The sequence below is a fragment of the Lasioglossum baleicum genome, chromosome 8, assembly GCF_051020765.1.
Source record: "Lasioglossum baleicum chromosome 8, iyLasBale1, whole genome shotgun sequence".
Taxonomy (NCBI): domain Eukaryota; kingdom Metazoa; phylum Arthropoda; class Insecta; order Hymenoptera; family Halictidae; genus Lasioglossum; species Lasioglossum baleicum.
Genome location: NC_134936.1, coordinates 15,446,510 through 15,468,775, shown reverse-complemented (window position 1 = coordinate 15,468,775; position 22,266 = coordinate 15,446,510). Strand labels below are relative to the sequence as shown.

Below are 22,266 nucleotides of genomic sequence, written 5' to 3'. Positions count from 1 at the left end.
GAGAGTTCCATGCATTCAACGCAACAACGAGAGACCAGAGTCTTGAGGGAACGATGGGAGGATACTAGTCTGGGCTACGAAATCGTAATAAACTTGTGAAATCGTATCGTTGCTATGATCACTTACCGTAGTTCGGATCCTGGTTCGCCGCGTGGATCCCCGACGGTCCTGGTATCAGTCCTGCAATTGCCAATTACCACAACGTCAGCCTTTGCTTTCCAACTATCGAACGAATGGCAAAATGCACGCGGCATTGTTCGTAGATTTATTTGAGAATGTACCAGATTTAATCAAACAATGCATTTACTGTTTATTTTAAGCATTTAGTAACAATATTCTGAAATGACTGATATTGATAGAAGACGATGAATACCTGGTAGTCCCAAAAGCGCAGCTGGAAACGAGTTACGATGGTGTTCCATGGAGTCGTTCAGGATGTCGCTAGGCTCTGTCTTCACGGAGTTCAAGATGCTGTCGTTGTTCGACATGTCTTCCTCGTTGTCCGACATAGAATTCGAATCCTCGCCGGTGGACTGTGCCTGGTGAACAACAATCCTCATTCTTGTAACCTCTCGCAATAAAGTCAATCTCTAACTACGAGCCAAATCGATGAAGAATCTTACCTGTACATTATTAGAAGGTGTAGTGTGTATCGTAGGTCCTCCTTCCAAGGCCTGTCCTAACAGCGATTCCTGAAGCTCCGACTTTTGCTCCACGTGATTACCAAGAGGTGGACTCTGGCTTCTAGGTCTCTTCTCTGGAGGCGGACTCAGGCCACTCTCGTTTAGGTCGCCCCTGCCATTGTCTTGCCACGGGTTGCGTGGTGTAGCCTAACAACACATCACCGAACACTTTATTAACGTACCCTACACTAATAACAACTATTCTTAATAATTGTGAGTGTACTCTGAGGATTTAACTATCTCTGCGGTTTTCACTACTCAAAAGCGCTAGATAAAAGACCAATCTAGGCCGCAGACGCCCTCAAAAGTTCTATTTGTACGTTTACGAGCTGAGTTGTACTAATTCAATTACATTGTAATTCGATTACATAATTGAATTCCATTGTATTTCAATTAAATAGTAATTCAACTATGTCCTAACTGAATTACATAATTCAAACCTTTCAGTTATAATTCAATTACTAAGTATTTTAATCAGTTGTGTAATTGAAATGCAATATAATTAAAATACAGCTCTCCAAATTATAGAACTTTGAAAAAGTGCGATATATTTTTATGCTTTTCTTTCATATACTTCTTTGCTGTCTATGCGGCTTAGTTTCTATTCCTCGTCCTCCTTCATAATACGTAACTCTTTTTATAATTGTACCCCAATTGCAATTACGAATTTCATTGTAATTTAATTATAAAGTATTTTATAATTGTACTCCAATTGCAATTACTAATTGTAATTTAATTGAATGAAAATCTGAATGATAAATTACAATATGACTGGATCACAATGTAATTCAAAATTACTTTGTAATTACAATTCCTGGAGTAATTCAATTTAAATTCTGCACAACTCTGTTTACGAGGCGTAATCTGCATTATTCGGCAGCTGTCGCAGCTTTATGCTGCCAAATAGTGCAAATTACGCCTCGTAAACGTAAAAATAGAACTTTTGAGGGCGACAGCGGTCTAGATTGGACTTTTTATCTGGCGATTTTGAGTACTGAAAACCGCCATCTTTGCATTATCGAGAAATGTGAACGCGCATACGGCACCCTTGCAATCCTGGAAACGAGATTAGAAACTAGTAGGACCCCCTTACGGAATAAAGTAGTGAAAATTGAACTGACCGGTGCGCTACCGTTGTATCCACCCGACGACGACGGCGGCGGTATCTTCGCCGTCGCGGCGCCGCTGTTGACGTCAGCTAGTCCTCGTACCTGGAGCATCTGTGCAGTCTTGAGGAAAGCAGCCAACTGTTCCTGACCGACGTGCACCTCGCCGTGATACATGAAGCGCAGCAACGACTCCATATCTGACGAGGCGACGTCCCTCAAGATGACGATCGGATGTTGGCATGGGTTCGCCTGTCGAATAGAAGCAGAATATCTGGTGATTCGGATACAACAAGAAGAAAAAGATCGTAGAATGAATTCCAGTGCCGTGGCCGTCGAGCGTTGATTATGATCGATAGCCAGCCAGGCGGAATCTCGTTCATGTAAATCAGTTAATCCTATTTATCAGCGAACTAGCCAGGGCCAGGCTGCAGGCCAATTGATTTACAACGACGATTTACAACCTGGACACGTATAACGAGCGACGTTTAATCCACGTCGTCGATATCTTTCGCCGACGGTTTTAATGGCTCGCGGACCACAACGGGTTCTTTTCCTTTTTAAACGCAGAACGGCCAGCCTACAAATTGACCACTCGCGGGACGATCATCCGGATCGAGGACGATGGAAATTCATGCGTGTATACGGAGCCATGTACACACCAGGGTCTCGTCCACTTATACGCTGATCCGTTCCGTTCGTATCCGCGTCGCTACGCGTCGAGCCGCGACCATTCCGCGCGCGACGCGACGCGACGCGACGCATGTCCCAGCAATATACGGTGTGTGCCGGCTGCCATTATCGGCGCCGATATTAATTATAATTAATGACCGCCGGCGTGGGGGTTTCCATAACGCCATCACGGTTATTTCGGGGCGAGAGGTGTCGCGCAACCACGCGTACACGATCCGAGCGATGCCGCGCGCAAGAACAAGCCCGACTCGCCGCGACAACGACGTTCGATTATCGATATACAATGCCGACGGGATATTCCGCTGTTCTGCCGAAAACCGAGCTGCTTCTGATCTGGTTCATACCATTATTATTATTATTCGCTATTTCTGTTCGTTTTGTTTCGTCGACTTTCACGGATTAATTCAAATTGACACATTTTCTCATTCTCTCCGTTGTATAAACTGTGTCCATTGAGAGATAGTCCAGTCGCCAGGTCGAAAAAGGGGCATCTACCTGGAAAGTATTCCGAACTTAATGAAATTTTGGCACGTCATTTCGGGGTACTCTGGGGAGTCGAATCTGAGTTTTTTCGACCTCGAGGACCCTGTGCTAACTTGGGGAGGGGAAAAAACACCACTATTTTTGTTACCTGTTTTTGGTATTTTTCGCACGTTTTTGGTAAAGTTTGTAGGACCCATAGTTTTTGAGTTATAGGCGAAATACCAAAAACAGGTAACGAAAATCGTGGTTTTTCCCCCTCCCCAACTTAGCACAGGGTCCTCGAGGTCGAAAAAACTCAGATTCGACTCCCCAGAATACCCCCAAATGACGTGCCAAAATTTCATTAAGTTCGGAATATACTTTCCAGGTAAAAGTACCTGGCGACTGGACTAAGAATGTTCGCGAGCTTATTCGGATTGATCCACGTTATATAAAATGTTCGAAATGGCCGTTTCAGATATTTCCAATGGCTGCGGCCACGCTGGATCGGTTAAACGGAGCCGGGTATAGAAATGTTTATTATTATCGGCTGATATCGACTTACCACGCTGTTATAATCGTTCCCGGTTTTGTAATATCGACTGGCGTATTGACCGGTTGTAACTTGACGCCGTCGATCGAGTCGATTTTTTCCCCTATCCAATATTTCACGTCGTGAAAGTGGTAGCAATCAACGATTCGGTCTAAAAACTTTGTTGCGTGGACGTCTGATATTTCACCCTTTCACCGCGGGTACGAAAATTCATGGGGAACGTCGGAAATGCCATCGGAAAGACCGCGTTCGACGTTGTGTTACATCTAAAAAACGCGACTACAATCCCTGGTTAAAATAATACAGATCGATTCGAGAGCGATTGCGACATTCGATTTCCAAGCAATTATTCAGACTAATAAATTAGTCGGTGAACAACTCGGAATTTCACGGTAATCCCACGAGGACTGTCGCAATCGCGGAAAACACAAGCATGACAGAATATGATAGCTGCTCGACGAGAATTGTTGTTACAGCAGCTTTCTCAATGGCGTTACACGTCCGCGTAAACATTGCGACATTGATCGTGCGTAGCCGTCTTGCGAGAACGTTCCTGCACGTGAAATTGCATGTGGATTTAACTGAAGCCACGAGTGAAAATTCGGTCGGTTCGTTCTCTAGTTCAGAAATAGGCGAATATATTTTTTGTAAAGAATCAATGAATATTTGTCGGCGAAGGCCGTAGCTTGAATTTCAGTCCGCGCACGTTCCCGCAATGTTTTTGCATGAACGGGAATCGACTTTTATGCGTCGCCGAACGAGTTCCAATTAAACCAGATGAACACCGCGGTGCCGATCGGCGTGTATATCTGGTGTAATTGAAATAATCGGCTGGGCCGAGGGAAAAGTATTTCTGCATCGCAAAGACGAGCGCGAGCAGAGCCAAAACGGGTGGGGGAAGAGCGACGAAAGAGGCGAGAACAGAAAGGGAACAGAGAACTCCGGCGTGGACTTCCCCTTTATCGCATTAACCAATTTAATTAACAACTTTGAGACGGACTCTCCCTGCCCCCCTCCACCCCGCTAATTAGACCTAACGCGATTAAAACGGGTCAATAATTAATTGTATGGAGGCTCGTGCGTCGCAGACGGAGGCCAGGGCAAATGGCCGCTCGAATGATGCTCGCACGTTTTGCGACTTCATTCCCGTTTTCCCCGCGATGAAATCATAATTCGCGAATCGAATCGAGGGTAATCGGACACGCCGCGTCGTCGCGAGACAGGTAACAATACGCCGGAGCGTTGTATTACGCGCACGCATTCCGCCAACCGACTGGAAAAAGACGTTTCGCGACCGACGAATAAAATATGCTACACGATTTTTGCGTCAGCTTCGAGGCGGAAACGGAACTGGGAAAGATGGAAATATTTTATTGCGGCCCAGATCAAGTCTGCATCTGTGTACTATTTTTTGGGGTACGTATTAAATAAAGCAACTCTTACCGACAACAAAGTTCATCTTCTCCGGTCTCCTTTTCATCCGAAAACCCTCGGCAATTTCTATTTACGTTTCAATTCGAAATTTCGTTGAATACTTATTGAAGCATTCGAGTACTCTCGGATGAATGGAACTTTTTCCAGGCCACGTCTCGTAGCCGGTCGAGGGAAAAAACGGGGGATTTAAAATAAAGCAACAGAGAGATGCTGGTTTATATACAATTTCCCATCGGTGGCGGAGGCGGCTAACAAACGGCGGCGATTTAAAAAAGAGAACAGTGTAATTAGTTATTCGACGAGACATTCCCCCGTCCGTCCACGATCCGGTGTTCCACAATATCGTAGCTCGCCACTTTCGTTCCATTAAATAAGTACGCTTTAACAGGTTTCCCTTCCTCGTATCGAGAGACAGAGAGAGAGAGAGAGAGCACCGGCGCTCGATAGGAAAACAGGGATAATTGGTTATTTTAACGGGCATACCGATCTAACTTTTACGCTGACCGCTCGGCTCTCATTGTCCCCCGCGTATACACGGTGTACCAGCTCGTTTCGACCTCCGAAACATATTTAATTATATTAAGTATCTGCTTGGCAAACCCAGGATTTTGGACATGGCCAAACTGCGGATTTTTATGCAAAATAAAAATCGTCCTAGTCAAATGTAAAAACTGAAGGTAGATAAAAATGCATACACTCTTTTAACAATTTGAATCAACAATATAACAAAATCATTGAATTCTTCTAATATCTACAATCCTGTAAAAATTATTAGAATTCAAAGAATGTGTCAATTAGAATTTTTAGCCATTCCTCTACCTGTACCAAAAGAAATAAATTTGTAAGGGGGACACCGTGTATACAGGTTCAAATGTACACACACGGACAAACGGGGAGACGGACACACGGTTGTTCGCGCGCCCTTTATTTCCATTAATCAATTATCGGGCCGGCAAGAGAGCCCGATCACGAACCGCCGCCGTGCCGCGGCAAGAAACCCGCCGATCCCCGGGTTCGCTTTAATCGATCGAACGATCTTTCTGCATTACTTACGGTTTTTAGAAAGCGGACGCTCTGGATTCCGGCGTGATCGCTTACAGGTGGCTAGGGGAATTATGGTCGGGCCGAGTGATACACACACTCGTGCTCCGAAGAAAATCGGCCCGGTATCGGTATCGTGACTACAAAAGCCTCGTAATAAACCGGGCGCGAGAGGTTTCCCACGTTTCGAGGTATATCTCCCGCTCATCGCACAGACCGCGGAAGGCGGATGAGAATTAACCGCGGAAAAATGCCAGGAATTATGGTCGGGATCGTGGATACGCTTAAATCCACGAGAAATCGGCTACAACACCGAACGGGATCTTCCCGAGCGTTTATCGTCGTTGACGGACCGATAACTGGCTGTTTATGCTCGCGATTATATTCCTTAACGATCGATCGGCTAGCAGGTGTTCGATCAAATGCGATTACCCGTCGATCTTCGGCTTTAAATGTATATTTTTCTGCGGAGGTTTATAAAGTACAGGTCTTTAAACACACATTTTAAGTGCTATACGTTAGTCTTAGAAAACGATGAAAAAGATTTTGCAACTTCGGAGGAGGGTTGATCAACCTTCGAAATCATTTCCAACAGGAGAAAATGAAATGACTAATTTAATGAACGAAGGGGTAACAAGATACAGTGCCCACTATACATACACGGTGTCCGTCTATAAATGGCAGAGCAAATATGTCGCAACTGGTTGAAGTTACAAGAAAATTGAATGCGACAAATTTGCACGGTTTTAAGTCTGTTATGAAGAGATCACCATCGTTTTTTTATAAATTCATACCCCCATTTCTTTTACACATTTACGAAGTGGGAGTCATTTGCAGTCAAATATTCAATATCTTAATGTTATCTTTGAATTTTCATTTAAAAACGCTACGAAATTTGGTTCCAATCAAATATTTGCTCTGACATTTATAGACGGACACCCACATGCAAACCACTGCTATAAAGTGTGTATCAGCTCTTCGTGGTCGCTGATAACCTAGCTGTCAACCTTCATAAATAAATGAAAAGAGAAAAAGATACAGTTACCGGTGGTTTCTGCGAATCGTGAAAAAAGAATATCCGGCACCCCAGATTTACGGCAGGCAAATCGGCGAGCAGGGACTTTCGGTGGTTCGCGGAATAGATCGATGACCGTCCGTTAGAGCCGAGGAAAGCTCTTTTTCCGAGTACTCGAGCAGCTTCGCGCGAAAAGGTAGGGGACGAGGAAAAAAAATCGAGGCCCGAACGAGGGAAAAAGAAGGGAGCAGAATGGAAGGAAGAAGGGGGGTGGAACGGTTCGTAATCGCGCGTCGCGGCTGTATCGTGATCGCATGTAGGCGAAGCACCCCAACTAAAGCGTAAGTAGAAAAGTAGATACGATTGCATGGTTTCTGATCCGGTTATGCAGTGAACGCGCAGCCGTCATGGCTTCGCGAAACATATCCGTTCTCGTCGGGCTGTTCGCGCGCCGACAAATACACGCGCAAACACGTTTGCGTGTTGTTCGCGTGGACACGTATCTATACATACGTGCACACAAACACGTCTAATGTTCACTAATGTAGACCGGCGAGCACACCGCTGGCCTCCACCTCCTCCCTTATCTGCTTATCTGGATAGTTGATGTTTCACTGACGCATGTTTTAAGCTTTCCTCGCATTAAGCAGTCAAATCGCGAGATAACAGGCGAGGGAGCGAGTATCGATCAAACATTGGCCACATAGTTACCGTGTCTTTCTATGTCGTATACCGTTCCCTCTTTCCTCTAGCCTCTCTTCGCTCCCTCTCTCCCTCTCTCACTGTGTACGATAGTAAACAGACTTTAGGGAATCGGGCGTAGATAACAGCGACGATAATAGAGCTCCGGTATTGATTGATAGCGACCTCAATGAAAACCTAAGCGGACAGAAACTTTTCACTGTTTACTACACACAGTCTCGAGTCTTACTCTGGTTGTTCGAGAGCACAGCTGTGCTTTCATCGAATGCTGAGAGAATCTAGACTGCGGATCTTTAAAACATTAATAATTGAAGATGTCAATATATGATTTCTCCTCTATTAAAATCATGAATGATGATCTACGAATGAGTAACAGGCACAGAGCTTTCGATTCGGGATAGGCGAAGAAGTTTCGCGAAACATTCTAAAATTAGTTAACGGGTTTAGTAAATTTTTGATATACCAGGAAAATTTACACGAACGAAAAGAATCTCCTCCGGAGCCCATCCCGCATGGTTAACGAGATCGAGAGGTGGTAAAAGAAAGCGTTTCCCGTTCCCGTGCGGCGCGTTAAGGACATATTCACGATCCGGCCTTGTAACAAGCAAGTTTGAGCGATCCCCGGTTGCGAGGCAGCAAGCTGGTCGTAAAAGGATTCTAAAATAAGTCGGAAGGCAGAGCGAGCGAGGAATTGAAGTTCTTAAATGGCTCTATCATCGTCTCGCGGTGGCTGGTCGTCGTCGACAATGCCTGTGGCACAAGAAACACACGTACTCGGCGAAACACACGTTCCGCCCGCCCCCTTTACTCCTCGGTTTTCCAGCGGCGGCGGCGGCGGCTGTGTACAGGAATGCGCGCACGGTACAACTACGCACTTCCGTTGATAAAAATACACGGGAGGTATAATGTGTCTCGGTACACGCGCGCGACCATCGTCATTTCGCTGTACAAGCGCGGCGCGGAAGGGGAGCAAACGGGGAAAAAGAAAAAGGAGAAAAGAACCGAGCCGGGAGCGAGCAGGAAAGAAATCGGAGAGAAACGAAGGGAACGAGGAGGAAGAGAAGAGAGAGAGAGAGAGACGGATGAGAAGGTCGATGGGAGGAAGAGAGAGAAGAGAGAGAAGAGACACACCAGGCTGAAAGAGGACGAGACGACGAGAGAAGTCGTATTATACGCACACGCAGCACAATAATATACCAGGCGATAATTTGCTGGCCGCATGTGCGGCTGTTGGCTGGCCAGGCCGTGCGACATTAAGCGTAATGCGAGTTGCGCACCGCGCGCATAGACGCCGCATTAACGAAAAACGAGAATACGAACGCTTATTAGAGGCGCGATTCGCGAACCGAATCAACTACGTGAAATTAAATACGCGCGTGAACCGACTACACCGCGTACCGCTGCGAAGATCGTTGCGCGTACAGGCGTATTTTGTTTTTAGAGACGTATTAGAAAAGTCAGAGTTTTCGTGCACCCGAATATCGTCCCGTGCTCCCTCCGCACCGCGTGCATTCCGCGTGGCCGCAAATTGACACGAGCAACACGCGGTCAGTATATATTTAGATGCGTACACTGCGGTGGGAGGCAAGATATTTTAAAATATGAAGACACTCGGTGGTAGATGCAATCCGCATTCTGTACGAGACGGGCTGGAAATAAAATTCGATTATATCGCGGTGAGCTTGAGACACTCGAGTACCGAAACGAGACATTGTACACGAGAACTTGATTTTTAGTTGTTCGAGCAGGTCGCAGGTGTTTGGCACAATTTCATTCAGCTTCGGAGAATGTTAGACATTGCTAGAGCGCTTCTGTAATTAAATCAACTGCGAAGCTAGCGACAGCATAAATATCAACTTAGTACTACAAGTTTCTTAATATTTAGCCAGGGATTCAAAAATTCAACGACATCGAACAATCGTTGAACGCAAAGGTAGAAATTGTTCGGTGTTGTTTTTTCCCCAGCAGTACAAGAGAAATTGGTTTAGAAGAATCGGTTCGGAGCTGGTTTAGAAGCACCGAATCCCTTCAATTACGTACCGTCCATATACAAATTGTCCTTGTAGCGTAGTTTCATCTTTTCCATCGAAGTTTTACTTCGCTAGTCTCTTCACACGGGAATCCCCCGTTAACATCCACCAAAAAATTCATTGCATCTTTACACCCCAGATCCTACCGAACTCACCACCACCAAGGTCGTATCAGCATTCCACCCGACTCGAACCCGCTTCACAAAGAAATCACGAACCGTAGAGTTAAGCTCGCTCGTTAATCAAGCTTGGAGTCATTTTTCGAGGCTCGAAAATGTCCCTGGATTTTCCGGGGCAGTCGTGCGAGCGTGAAATAGACGCGTGCACGTATGATTACGCTCTCGTACACCTACGTCGCGCGGACATCGTGTAACGATCCGTTAATAACGTTACCGTTAACCGCGCATTAGTGGTCGCCGCGGCTATTTGCATATCGGATCGGTAATTTCCATCTGACGCCGACCGGAGAGCAAACGAGAGAGAGAGCGAGAGAGAGAGAGAGGACTGTGCATGTGTGCGCGCGTATATCCGTGTCGCAAGCTGCGGCATTAAACGCGGCACCTAGAGTACCCCTTGCTGCGGCACCTACGTGCCGCCATTACGGAGAACGTACCGGTGATTTATCCCGGTTCTCGATCCGAGGATCGAAAGCCAACGTCGTCTCCTCTCCGATCCGAAATGGATACGCAAGCCGGCGTGAATTTAAAATACGCGAAGATCGGCCGGGAAGATAGGCCGCCACGCAGAGTAACAGTACGTTCCTACGGTAACTATCAATTACGCTGGATCCCTGCCACAACCGCGCCGCGGGACTCTATCGTCGGATTAGAAATTCGAAATATGTATTTCTGGTTTGCCATCGGGTCACGGATGCCGCCGCCGCCGCCGCCGCCGCCGCTGCCGGCTGAGCTCGCTACCACGCATACTTTGAATAATTGGGTTTTTACGCCGGAGCTACCAGGAACGAGGCTCCTCTAAAAATGATTCGATCAATTTTAATGATAATGTCTCATTTTAAAGGGGAAACTTCAAGGAATATAACAATATTTTTTTCAAAATTTAAATTACTCCGGCCCCTCATCGAAAAAAACGTAAATAAAGAATTTGTTTAAATTTTTCGACATTATGAAGTTTATTTTCGAGGTTGAAAAAATTATTTCGTAATAGCCCAATCCTTTCCGAATAAAACAAAAAAAAATTTAGCTCAATCGGACAAACAGTTCCCGAGATAAAAATTCGTAAGCGAGACCCGTTTTCAAACATTGAAAACTTTGAAGGCCTGCCATTTTTTAAAAAATTCGAAACCGGCAAAATGATGACTAATTTCGCATGGATTACAACATATTTCGTTTAGAACAAAATCGACGATAGTGCCTGCAGAAAGTGATCGATTTGGCATGGAATGACCCGGTTGTTTTAACGCGTTACTGTTCAAAATCGGACATTTCATATGCAACAACCTAATAGATACTGTAAAAATTGGTTGCCTCTCTATTGTCGTAGCTGAACGATGGTAGCTTACGGTACAGAACGGAATAATACCGCTTTCCAGCCTGACAGTGAAATCTGCGGCGACATTAGCGCAAAATGCAAGGCCATTAAGTAGCTCGATATCTACGAATCTCGAGCGAGCAGCTGTTAGATGCATCTCCGATGGCAGTGCAATCGAACGATTTAATCGAGGAGGCTGAGTTCTCGGTACCAATTGCTACCGATAAGATCTCCCGATAAGATGTCTGTTCTAGGAGAGGAGCGCGATGTAACGGGGGTAACGTTCGGGAATGAATAATCGTTGGGGAATGAGGACCGGTTCGAAGATCGATTCGCCGGTTCCTCTGGGCGCGGAATGCTCGATCGATGGATCGCAAGAAAGGAGATACGCATCGATCCAATGTTGGAGGCTGCAGTCGAAGAGAATCGTAAAGTGAGTCAGGTGAGATTCTTGAAATTAAGAGCGGTGAGTAACGCCGCGGGAATTAAAGGAACACGGGGAAAGCTTGCGTGACGGAAAGAATTATCCTAACTGTAAGCTCGATCGTTAAAATGGCTCGTAAAAATTTTTATGTGTTTTATTGATCGTACTATCACAGTTTAATGTTTTCTCTCCATTTCGTTCTCGACGATATAGCATTTGGAAATATTTAGAAGGAACATCGAGTTCCCGCAATTTTTATCTTGCACATAACTAAGAAATTAAACGGTGTTGTTGGCCGAAAGCACCGGTGACTCAGCCGAATTTCCGCGAACGATAGAAGCTTCGTAACGCGATTTCGACCGAAAAAAATAAAATCGGAGGCTGTAGAACGTATCGAATACAGTCAGATAAATATTCCTCGGTTTCAGCCGCGCGGATGTCGCCCAGAAAAAAAAAAACTATGTTGGTAGAGTGACTCAGTGGCGCGAGAAAAGTGGGAACAAAGGGGGACTTGTTTGTTCGCTGGTGGTAATTGCGCGTTGCAATTGAACGTGTTGCGAAGACCGAGGACACGTTACAAGGGAATTCCATTCTGCTGAACCTGTTCGGGACACACCGTGCAGATAAAAGCGGGAGTTCAATGTTCTTCGAAATGGCTGTTGACTTGTCCAACGATCGACTAAAAATACGGGCAACAAACGGGATTGCTTGTTCGACAGTGTGTTGGATGTTTCGCGGTGACTTCTGAGATGTGTGGCGGAGTTTTGATGTACGGGTGATAATTGATCGGTGGATCTTTATTTTTAAAAAGGAATACAGGTGCTCGTGCGAGAGATTGTTAAGGGGGTAGAGAGACTCGTTTCCAGGGAAGACTCTTAGGTATCGAAATGAACACGGGTCTCCGCTTTCTCCGAATCCCGTGTCCCGTTGCCAACGAGAGTGTCGCCGGTCGAATTCTTGAATTACATCGTAACATATATAGCAGCACCTTCTGGCGAGCGGATTTATAAGTTACGCGCTACTGGCGCGCACTCGAAGCAATAGAGGGTTTTCGTTGGTTTCTCTCCGCGTCTTTTCGATCCCTCGTCCCTCGTGTGACTCACGTTATTCTTCACCCTCTCTCTTTCTCTCTCTCTCTCTGTTTCACTCTCCTCCTCCCCTCCTCACCCTTTCAATCTCCCTCTCCGTCGCAAGAGGCTTTACGTTTTGTTGCTCGCGTCCTCCGCGTTTCTTTCTTTCTTTCTTTCTTGGCTGACACTTTGGGACACGCACGCACGATACGCGCGAGAAGGAGGCACGCAGAATTTATTACGGTGCGGTGGCCGGTCTTATTTTAAGATCCGGCGAGAGGCAACACCAGCAACCGACGAACACGCATATTCCTCGTACCGCGGCGCGATGCGTGTGCACGCACACGCACGCATTAGACCCGACAGCGTGGGGTACTTACGGGAACGAGTCAATGGATATTATAGTCGACAGATGTACTATGCCTGTCTAAATTTGACGCGGACTTTGCCAACGAGCACGCCGACTTCGAAAATCCGACGCCAACCACGATCAATTAGAAAAATCCCAGCTCATTCGCTTGTGAGAACACGCCGCTGTGCTATGGCGAGCGATTTTTTTAATGACTAGACTGCGGATCTTTATGCATTTATTAAGAAATTGAATAAAATACAAAACGGGAAAAGATTTAACAAATACAAGAATGCTGTCACGTTTTTAATGCAACAAAGTTGTTCGGTGATCAATTCAATTTTCCTATTGTTCCCGCTTTCCAGAATCAATGCAAATCATTTTCATTTCGCATAAAGATCCGCAGTCTATTAACGACTGATTGAGAAATTCGAGAGGAAACGGATAAACATATCGCAGGATAAAAATACCTAATCGCTCTAACCCCCAGGAGCTTCCACAAAGTCCCTTTTCTCGCCGAGACGTTTAAAACAATTCGACGGTCCATATGTCGAGCGGCTATCGCTAATTGCAGCGTAAAACGCCCAGAAATAAGTCAAAAGAAATTTTTCCCCCCAACTGGAGGGCCAGGGACGCCTGTGATTGGCTGTTAGGAATGAGAAACGCAAATGCCGGACGCATTAAGAGCGCGTGCCTTAATGCGCGTGTACGTGCCCGCGTAAGTGGTTCCGTACGGAGCCGGCTGTAAAGGAAAACAAGCCATGATTTCATGACGTTGCCTCGGATATACGGCGTCATTTAACCCCTCTAACCCGCGTATACATCCTTCGACGTGGAGAGAGAGAGAGAAAGAGAGAGAGACCCATTAATGGGCCGCGCCTAAGGCTCGAGCGACGTTCGGATTAGAAAGACGATAAACCTGGCTCTTGTCCTAATTTCTTGCCGTTCTTTCTTTTTCCTCTCTCTCTCCCGTTCTCTCTCGTCTTATTCCTCTCGCTCTGTTCTTTTCGAGTTCTCCCTTCTCGAAAGCGACGGACCGTTTGACGCACGGCCTATGGAAACCGAGATATACCGTTGCTGGAATTAATTAGAAATACGTTTTGATCCGGTTAACGGCGACGTTTTTCTCGGCGAGAGCCTCGCGGATAACTGGAATAACGTTGCGGGAGTTCGTTCGAGAGAACTCGTTGACGATTGGCTTGTGTCTCCGTTGTTGGTGACTGCATTCGATGACGAATAACTAGCTGTTTCTTCTTTTTCTGGCGTGCGGAACGGATCGAAGCCGCTGTGTAATGATTGTAAATGTTATGCGCGACCTTTGCTCGGCCGCCTTGGCTCCGCATTAAAAATAAATTAAGGAGCGAGATATCGGATACGATACGTCGGATACCGAGCCTTTCTATTCTGGCCCCGTGAAACGTGTAATTACCGCTCGAAAAAGGGAACCGGTGGCCAACACCGGGTCCATCGATTTTTGCGTCGCGTCGATTTCAGCCGAGCCGGGCCAGGGAACACGGACCCGGGAACCGAGCCCCGTTGTCCAGCGTAATCGACAATCGGATATTTAATAACCGACGGCCTATCGGACATTCATACCGGCTCGATTAGCCTCCCCTTGTAAAAATATCGGCCGTATCTATCATTAATCTGCTAGACAGTGATAGCCGATCAATTTCGGTCCGCTGAACGCCATATGGCTTCACCTATTTCCACTCTTCGCTAAATTACAGACTCGCTTCGTACTGTTTCCGACAGTAACACGGGCACTGCCCTGTTTTATACGTAATTGTTTATGCGGATTCGGAACCGTTTTACATTCGGGACCGTTTCTTCATTTCGGCGCATCCAGTGCAACAAAAAGCGATCTGGATCACTTCGATTTTACTGTGTGGCCAAAAGTCAAAATGTCATTGAAACTTTCGAAAAGTTGGTAATCGGATGTTCTTGAGGTCACTGATAAAACGAATCAGACATGAGAAATTCAAAATTCAAAATGGTGGATTCAATACTGCGGACATATGGCCTGGAAACTCGTTGTTCGATAAACGGAATTAACGGGCCGTAGAACGACCGAGACCACTGCAAAAACCCGGTAAAAACAGGCGTGAACCGTGTTGGCGAGTTCGAAGCCGATGGTAGCGAGTAACAAGGCGTTTTGCAGAGCGGTGCGACAGATGGCAGTCGCCGGGTAACGTTGAACCGTACACCATTACGCGTTACATTCGACGGTTACCAGCGGTGATCGTGCGGTCATAAGTTTCCATCGGATCGTTGCTCGCCGTCTGGCGGGAATCATTACTACGCTAGCCATTATGCGACTCGGTTTTTTTTGCCGGGCGTGTGTGCTGTGCGCGTGGGTGTGCGGCCATGACGCGCGTAATCGTAAACAGCCGTGACGTTGCGAGGCGGAAGACGCTGATTCTGATTCGCAGTGCGAGCCTTATCTGTCGACGATTCCCGGAATAATCGTCGGGAGAGAACCATTTCGGACGTATCGAGCGAGATACCAGCCTCCGCAATTCTTGATTAACCTTACCAACGTAAATCGTAATCGATGTGCGCCAGCGATACTTCCGTTACTCGAAATCAAATTCCTACTTTCTACACTATGCGCGCTAACGTAGAGTTCTGATACGCGATTCATTCAAGACTATGAGTTCGTCAGTCTCTCTGGACGTTGATGGACTGCCGACTTTTCTGAAAAGCGAATCATGGAGACATTTGTTAAAATTTCTGGTCAAGCTAGAACTGTATATCATCTCGGCACCGACTCCAGACTAACAATTAATTTTTTATCGATCCTCCATCGATCGATCCTTGGACCCAATAATACCTAAGCACCGTCTTAAATCACTAGTCGCTTGATCCGCGCGGAAACAACCGGCTAATCGCAGTCGTCCTCGGCGCGAGACCGCTCGTAAATATTCTCGAGTATTTCGAAATGATTCAAATTTCGACTGTATTATGGTCCGGGGGGGTTCAGGTCGCGTAGAAAATAGACGTGGTCTCGGCTTGTTGGTCTCTCCTGCGGCCCTCTTCGGCGCGAAGAGTTCTCGTTACAGCGTCGAATCACACGTATAGCCGGAAACAAACGAGATCGAGCGTCGCGTCGTCGTCCCGTATATTTCCAGCGGTCTCTATCGTTCTCGCTCTCTCTCTCTCTCTCTTTGTCTCTCTCATCCTTTCTCCGACGAGCATCGCACGCGCGAAGATCGAGTCTGAGCGGCGCGCATCGCTCGGTAAATTTAAATGCGACCGGTCACGCGACGGGTAGCGAGCGAGTACAACGAGTACGTGATGGTAACGGGCCACGCACACGCACGTGGTCTCTCTCCCTCGTTCTCTCCCGTGCTCTCTCGTTCTCTCTGTTCCTCTTTCCCTCTGTCAGCTGCGAACGCCTTTAAATATAGAATATGGAGCACCTTTTGCCCGCCACACGCCGGACCCGATGGATTTGTGGTATTGTGCAAGCGTGATTTTCTGTTCCCTGCACTCGGCACGTGCCGGCGCTTCTCTGTTTTTCTTCCGCCGCCTCCCTGTCAACTTTTCCTGCCATCTTTCTGTCAACTTCGGCCGCCCCTCTATCCTCGCTTCCATCTCTCGTAACGCGAGAAGCTTGATTCGATGCAATCAGTTGCAACTTTCAGCGAGAATTATCCGTTTAAATCTATTCCGAGAATTTCTAGATTCGAAAATAAAGAAGAAGAGGAAAAGCTCTGCTGTGTCTGTTCGGGATCGTCATGTAGGTTACATGGTTGCTGCTCTATGGAGCAAGGCTGTGTTCCGACCTAGATGACCGTCGTCGAGCCTCGAAGAGTTTTCGACGATACTTCGATGGAATGGGGAAACTGGAGCCCCGAATGACAGCTGTATCCTGTCTGTGGACTCTCGTACCAGTGTATTTATACTTTTGTAAGTGGCATAGAAGAGGAATAGGTCCCATTAGAGCAGCTTTGAGCCTCGCTTAGCCACTTGACACCGAGCCTGTGCATCGGGACATATGGCAGCCTTCAATTTCTTACAGAGTACGCTTTGTTAGCACTATCCGAGCTCGAGTGGCTATTACCCAATCGCCAATTACCCAATCGTTCTTTTCGACTGTTTTCTTCCGCAGCACGAATACGCCAATAACACGCAGATCCAGAAACATGGCAATTTCGCGACGCGAATCAGGATCGAGAGATCGCACTCCGCGTGTCAGCGTTGAACGCCGCGATACGGGGCGCGAGGTATGAAGTTACGGGCGAGACGCGAATGAAACAGCTCGCGGATTAATTCCTGGGGATCGGTGATCAGGGCGCTCGCCATTAATGCAGTTATCTCGAGGACCGTGACAGCCTCTGAAAGGCGTGCCTCTCGGACGCAAGGAATATTGCCGGTTGAAACAGGCTTAACGAGTTCCCTTAACAGTTTTATCGCGAGCCTGGCCGCGGTGCTTAGCCTGCGATCGCGAATTCATTGATTGCCGAGGGAAACGAGGCTAATCGAGCCCCGGGACTATCGATGATATAAATTACACGGATCCTTTGCGAGGCGACGGGTTCCGTGGCTCGCATTTCGTAATCCGCTCTTTGATAAGAACAGTAGGAAAAACCGGGGGAACGAACCGATCCCGTGGAATAAGTTACAAATAGCTGGCCAATTAAGCGTGCGACGATCGGCGATCGCGTGCTAGCCTTCAAGCCAGGAATTTTCATTGACCGAGGAAACCGCGAATCCGAGCGAAAGACCACGATGATAAACGAGACAGAGGTGTGTGCAACGCGACGCGCAGACTTTACGATCCGCGATAAATATTTAAACTGTCTCGCGCGCGGTGGCTCGTTCACCGAGACTAGGCTCGCGCGAAGAGGCGAACGCTCGTTATCGCATCCACGGAATCGCATGATGCACGCATCGGCACGATCCGCTACACCTCGAGAGACTGTATCGAGACGCGGCCCACGCGTCGCTGAAATACAACACGACCGGCGAAATTATCGCGGAATCTCAGATGGAAATTGTCTCCGTTCAACTGGGCTTATCTTGCCGATGAAAAATCGTCTGGTGGCGAGCAAAAAAATCGTGGAAACGAATAACTCACGGAAATACAAGAAGAAACTTCACTCTTCAAAATGAGCCAAACCAGACTGCCTTACGAGCTTTTTTCTCAAAGTTGCAACGCGTTAAAAGATCCACGACTTCTTAGTTAAGATCTACCGATCTCTAATTTTGAATGTTAGTATAATAAGAACGACGACAGTTTGTTACTTCGATGTCCGTGAAGCAATATCGCCGTGGCGTAAATTACAATGAGCAGGCAATGTGGTGCACTACGCGCCGCGGGGATCCCAGCTCCCAATGAGAAGTTAAAATAGAATAACGGAGAACCGTGGAGTTGCTTGTCGTGTCGTGAAGAACGATGCCATGATTTTTATGGGAGTTTCCGACGTTCTATTCAATTTCTATACATTACAAAATGTTATCTCAAGGAAATTCTTCGGACTGGAAACAATCTATTACCACGCACAGGACAATGAAAACAATTTTCCACGAAGAAATAAATTCGGTCACTGAATCACACAGTGACTTTGTAGAAATTTCGGCCACTGTACAGCTCGGTCGTTCAATGCCACGTCCCCACCATAAGTCTCATCGACTCCCACCATGAAAAATCGATCAACCGGTGGAAGAAGTACTGTATCGAAGGATTAAGTACGTCGGAGTGCGTCAACTATGATCCAGGGGACAAGGGAAACGCGGGTGAACGTAAGTGCGGCAGGTCCGTTCCGTCGAATTTCAATTTTTCTCGCGAATTTCGTGCCAGCCGTGACAGCCTATTGCTCGAAAGCCAATTTATTACCGATCCGGGACAGGACGAAATTTATTATTGGTGGCGTGCGGGGCCGGAGAGGCACGGGGATCGTATTTCGGCAAATATCGTTGCGGACGTAGTCGATAACTCAGTGATTCGTCATCGACTCCCGGCCGATAGTCAAATGAACGGGGGGAGCTGTCGTAAATCGTTGCACCGGTGCACTAACGCATAAATCAAAGCTCGCGCGGCTGTCAGGTGTTCCAGGCAGACTCGTTATCGTTGCGTCACGCGTTTGATATCGAACACGCGAAAATATCGACTGGTCTCCTAACCGTTCGATTATATTTTCTTCCTTTTTTTCCCCCACACAGTCGAAAGCGAACTTCGTATACGGGTGTACGCGAAAAATGTCTGGCCGCGAGATATCGAGATTTATTTCTGTCTTTAGAAACTAGTCCAGTGTTAGTATGTTAATCTATCTAATTTGTCAGACTCTAATTTCTAGTCTTTCGACACGCTTGTATCGGGCCGAGATTCTCTGGTCCGAGAGTATTTCCACGTAAAATACATAGATCAAGTATTCGAACGGAAATTGAAAATTGGATTTCGATGTGCACGAAAATCGGCAGAATTTCTGCAGAGCGTAACAAAGTCGTCGCGGCCATTAAACGTGTCGATCTTTCGCACGGTTGCAGCGGAAAATATGGAACAGCTTGCGAAACGAGCCGATAGTGCTTGTCGGTAAAAACCCGGTGGTCCACCTATGGAGGTTCTACCCACGCGATAGTTAATCCCCGGCAATTGTGCACGATGTAATTTCATGTTTTCCCGTGCGCGCGGTTTAACGCGGCGACGGGCGCCACGAACGGAGTAATAATAACGCGGCGGTGGCGGCGGCGGCGTCTACGGGCATTAAACAAACGTTCCGAGCGTCACCGGGACGCCGGTGAAAGTACAATAGCGAGGGATATTAATGAGCACAAAAGGCTCCACCTTCGTAGCGACGCAATGCACGCTTTTTATTACGTCGCCCGCGTGACTTATATTTAAACGACAAGGCAGCGATATTCGTCGGCGAGCGTCGTCGTCTGCATGGCGTCGTGACGCAAGCTGGTCGAGCAACCAAGGGAGACGACGATTCGTGTCCGGCGTTATTAGCTCGAGTACCGCGCGGCTCTGACACTTAAAATCAATTAGCGGTACGCGTCAATTAGAAAGTCGGTCGCCTCTTCCACAGACTCGATTTCTTGCCGAGCTACGCGCGCAACAATCGTTCACTATCGTTCGCTGGAATCCTTTGACGGAGAGCCAGTTACGCGGCCGTGTTCACTGGCAATCCTCTAATTTAGCGGAAATTAATTAACCCTTCAAAGAATCTTTCAGAGTGCGATCGTCCGATCGCCTTGTTTAGGACCGATTTGTGCGCGACGTTAGTTTACGCTTCACCCTTATTCTAGAATCACAGGCAAATCAATACAAAGAGAAATTGTTATTCAAGGTGCTGCTGGAGCTGCAGCTGTGGCAGAAGAGACCACGATTTATTTATATTAATTATATTAAAATTTGGATGTTAATATTAATTTTAATTCGCGTCGTTTATCGATCGCTTGACCCCGCCCGAATCTCTGGCCTGTCATAGAAGGTGAATCTATAGATGGCGGGCTCTTCGGGTGGCGATTAGGGGGTCTATCGAGGGGGAACAGGAGGAAACGGGTTCCCCAAGGAGACAGGTGGAGACGCGGTTGACGACATCTCGACGACACGTTCGAGTGATCGATAGTCCTTTGGCCGAGGACTCCCGTTGGTCGCCGGTCGACTTCGTTATTATGCAAATCGAAACGGAAGTCCTTTCTCGATTCTTCCACCCGCCGCGCCGCGAGCTCGTAATTGCCATCTTCCGTCAAATTTTATATTCACGCCGGCTGCATTACGTGCGCGAGCGAAATTAAGGGTGAATTGATCTTTCTACCGGGCTGAATTTTCGTGCTCCTGAATTTAATACTAATTTACTAATCCTCTTCTACGCTGGTTTCAATAAATTGCTATAGACTACCTCTCTCCTCGATCGATGACTGAAGAAAAGACAATGACATTCCATGCACGACGCGACGTGACACGACGACCCGGTAAAAATATTTCACGCGAAAGTCGTGCGACCGATTTCACTTGTTTCGAAATTGAAAATCGGTATCGACGTTTCGTTAGAAAGGATCATATTCCCAATATTTCGACGATAGTTCAATTACGGGGATCGGGGGATTTTCGCAACAAGCGCGTCTCGGTAGACGGGAGCGCAATTTTTTGAAAGTATATTCGATTTCTCCTGGTACATATTAGTAATTATGTAATTACTCTCCCGTAAATTATCGTGGCCAGGTTGTTATTATAAAAATTATTAACTAAAGACAATAACCCGATAGAGAGAACGTGGCTAGTTTAAAGTGTGGCGAATATTGCACTGACCTTGAGGAGCCTCCGGAAGTAAGGGCTGCATGCGGAGAGGACGACCTTGTGCGCGGTGAAGCTGCTACTATCGCATGCCAGCGTAACATCGACGAAATCCTCCTCGTCCCTTAGATGGCGGAATGAGCTGAGGATGCTCGAGTGGAAGTCGTTCCACCTGAGTGAGTACTGTTGCTCGCCGCTCGACGAGGACGAAGAGGCCGCCATGGCGTCCGTCCCCTCGGGACCCACGGCCGAGGGCACCAGAGGTGCTATCGTGCTCACTCTGGCACCCCACGAGGACACCTTCACTTCACCCTCTCGTCTTCACCACCGCGCACCCCGAAATCCTTATCAACCCCCTGTATCAACCGAACCAGCTGCTAGCCCGTGCCGCGTCTTCGCGCGATTGCTTATCTCTCAATAACAATCTTCGATCAATTTCCCTCCTTCTTCCCTCTTAAAGCTTGCCCTCTCGATTCGACCTTGACCTCGTTACACTTCGAGAACGTATCTCGAATTTTCTTTGGTAGCCACCGTCGTCTTCTTCTTCTTCTTCTTGTTTCAGCGTCTCGACGATCTAGAATAAGTTTGGTTCACTCTTGAGATCCGTAGAACCGCTGTTTAGGTTGATGTCAGGTGTTAGGGAGCCGCGGAGGCAACCTGGATCTCATAATAACAACATCGTGATAGCGACGAGAGGACGTTGTCCGCCGCTGTCCGGGTACGCTGAGACAATGAGCCCGCGATCGGTTCTGAAAACAATGCGACGACTATTGTCAGGCACCGCTCTCTCGCCGGCACGTGACGGCCTATCGGACATTTTTGAATACCGATCGATAAACATCCGGCCAAGATCCGCCAGCGTTATAAACGCAATCGTCAATTTTGCCTCGGCGAAATCTCGATAACCCGTTATCTCGGATTTCGGGGGAACGCGTGCGACTCGAAAATATTCGGCAAGTTCGATAATC

The 22,266-nt window shown here is 47.2% G+C and overlaps 1 protein-coding gene across 13 annotated transcripts in view; it reads right to left on the bottom strand.

Moving 5' to 3' along the window:
* LOC143211349 (protein abrupt-like) overlaps positions 1–22,266 on the bottom strand; it is a 307,845-nt gene that overhangs the window by 262,168 nt on the left and 23,411 nt on the right. For all 13 annotated transcript variants that reach the window (XR_013009442.1, XM_076428916.1, XM_076428921.1 and 10 more), the window contains 5 exons: positions 21,314–22,047; positions 1,805–2,041; positions 624–830; positions 374–539; positions 127–180 (listed from right to left, as the gene is read on the bottom strand). Coding sequence is in view for 12 of the 13 variants with exons in the window: in XM_076428916.1 (XP_076285031.1) it covers positions 127–180; positions 374–539; positions 624–830; positions 1,805–2,041; positions 21,314–21,520 (871 nt within the window). In the remaining variant the exon portion in view is untranslated. The remainder of the gene's footprint in view (positions 1–126; positions 181–373; positions 540–623; positions 831–1,804; positions 2,042–21,313; positions 22,048–22,266) is intronic.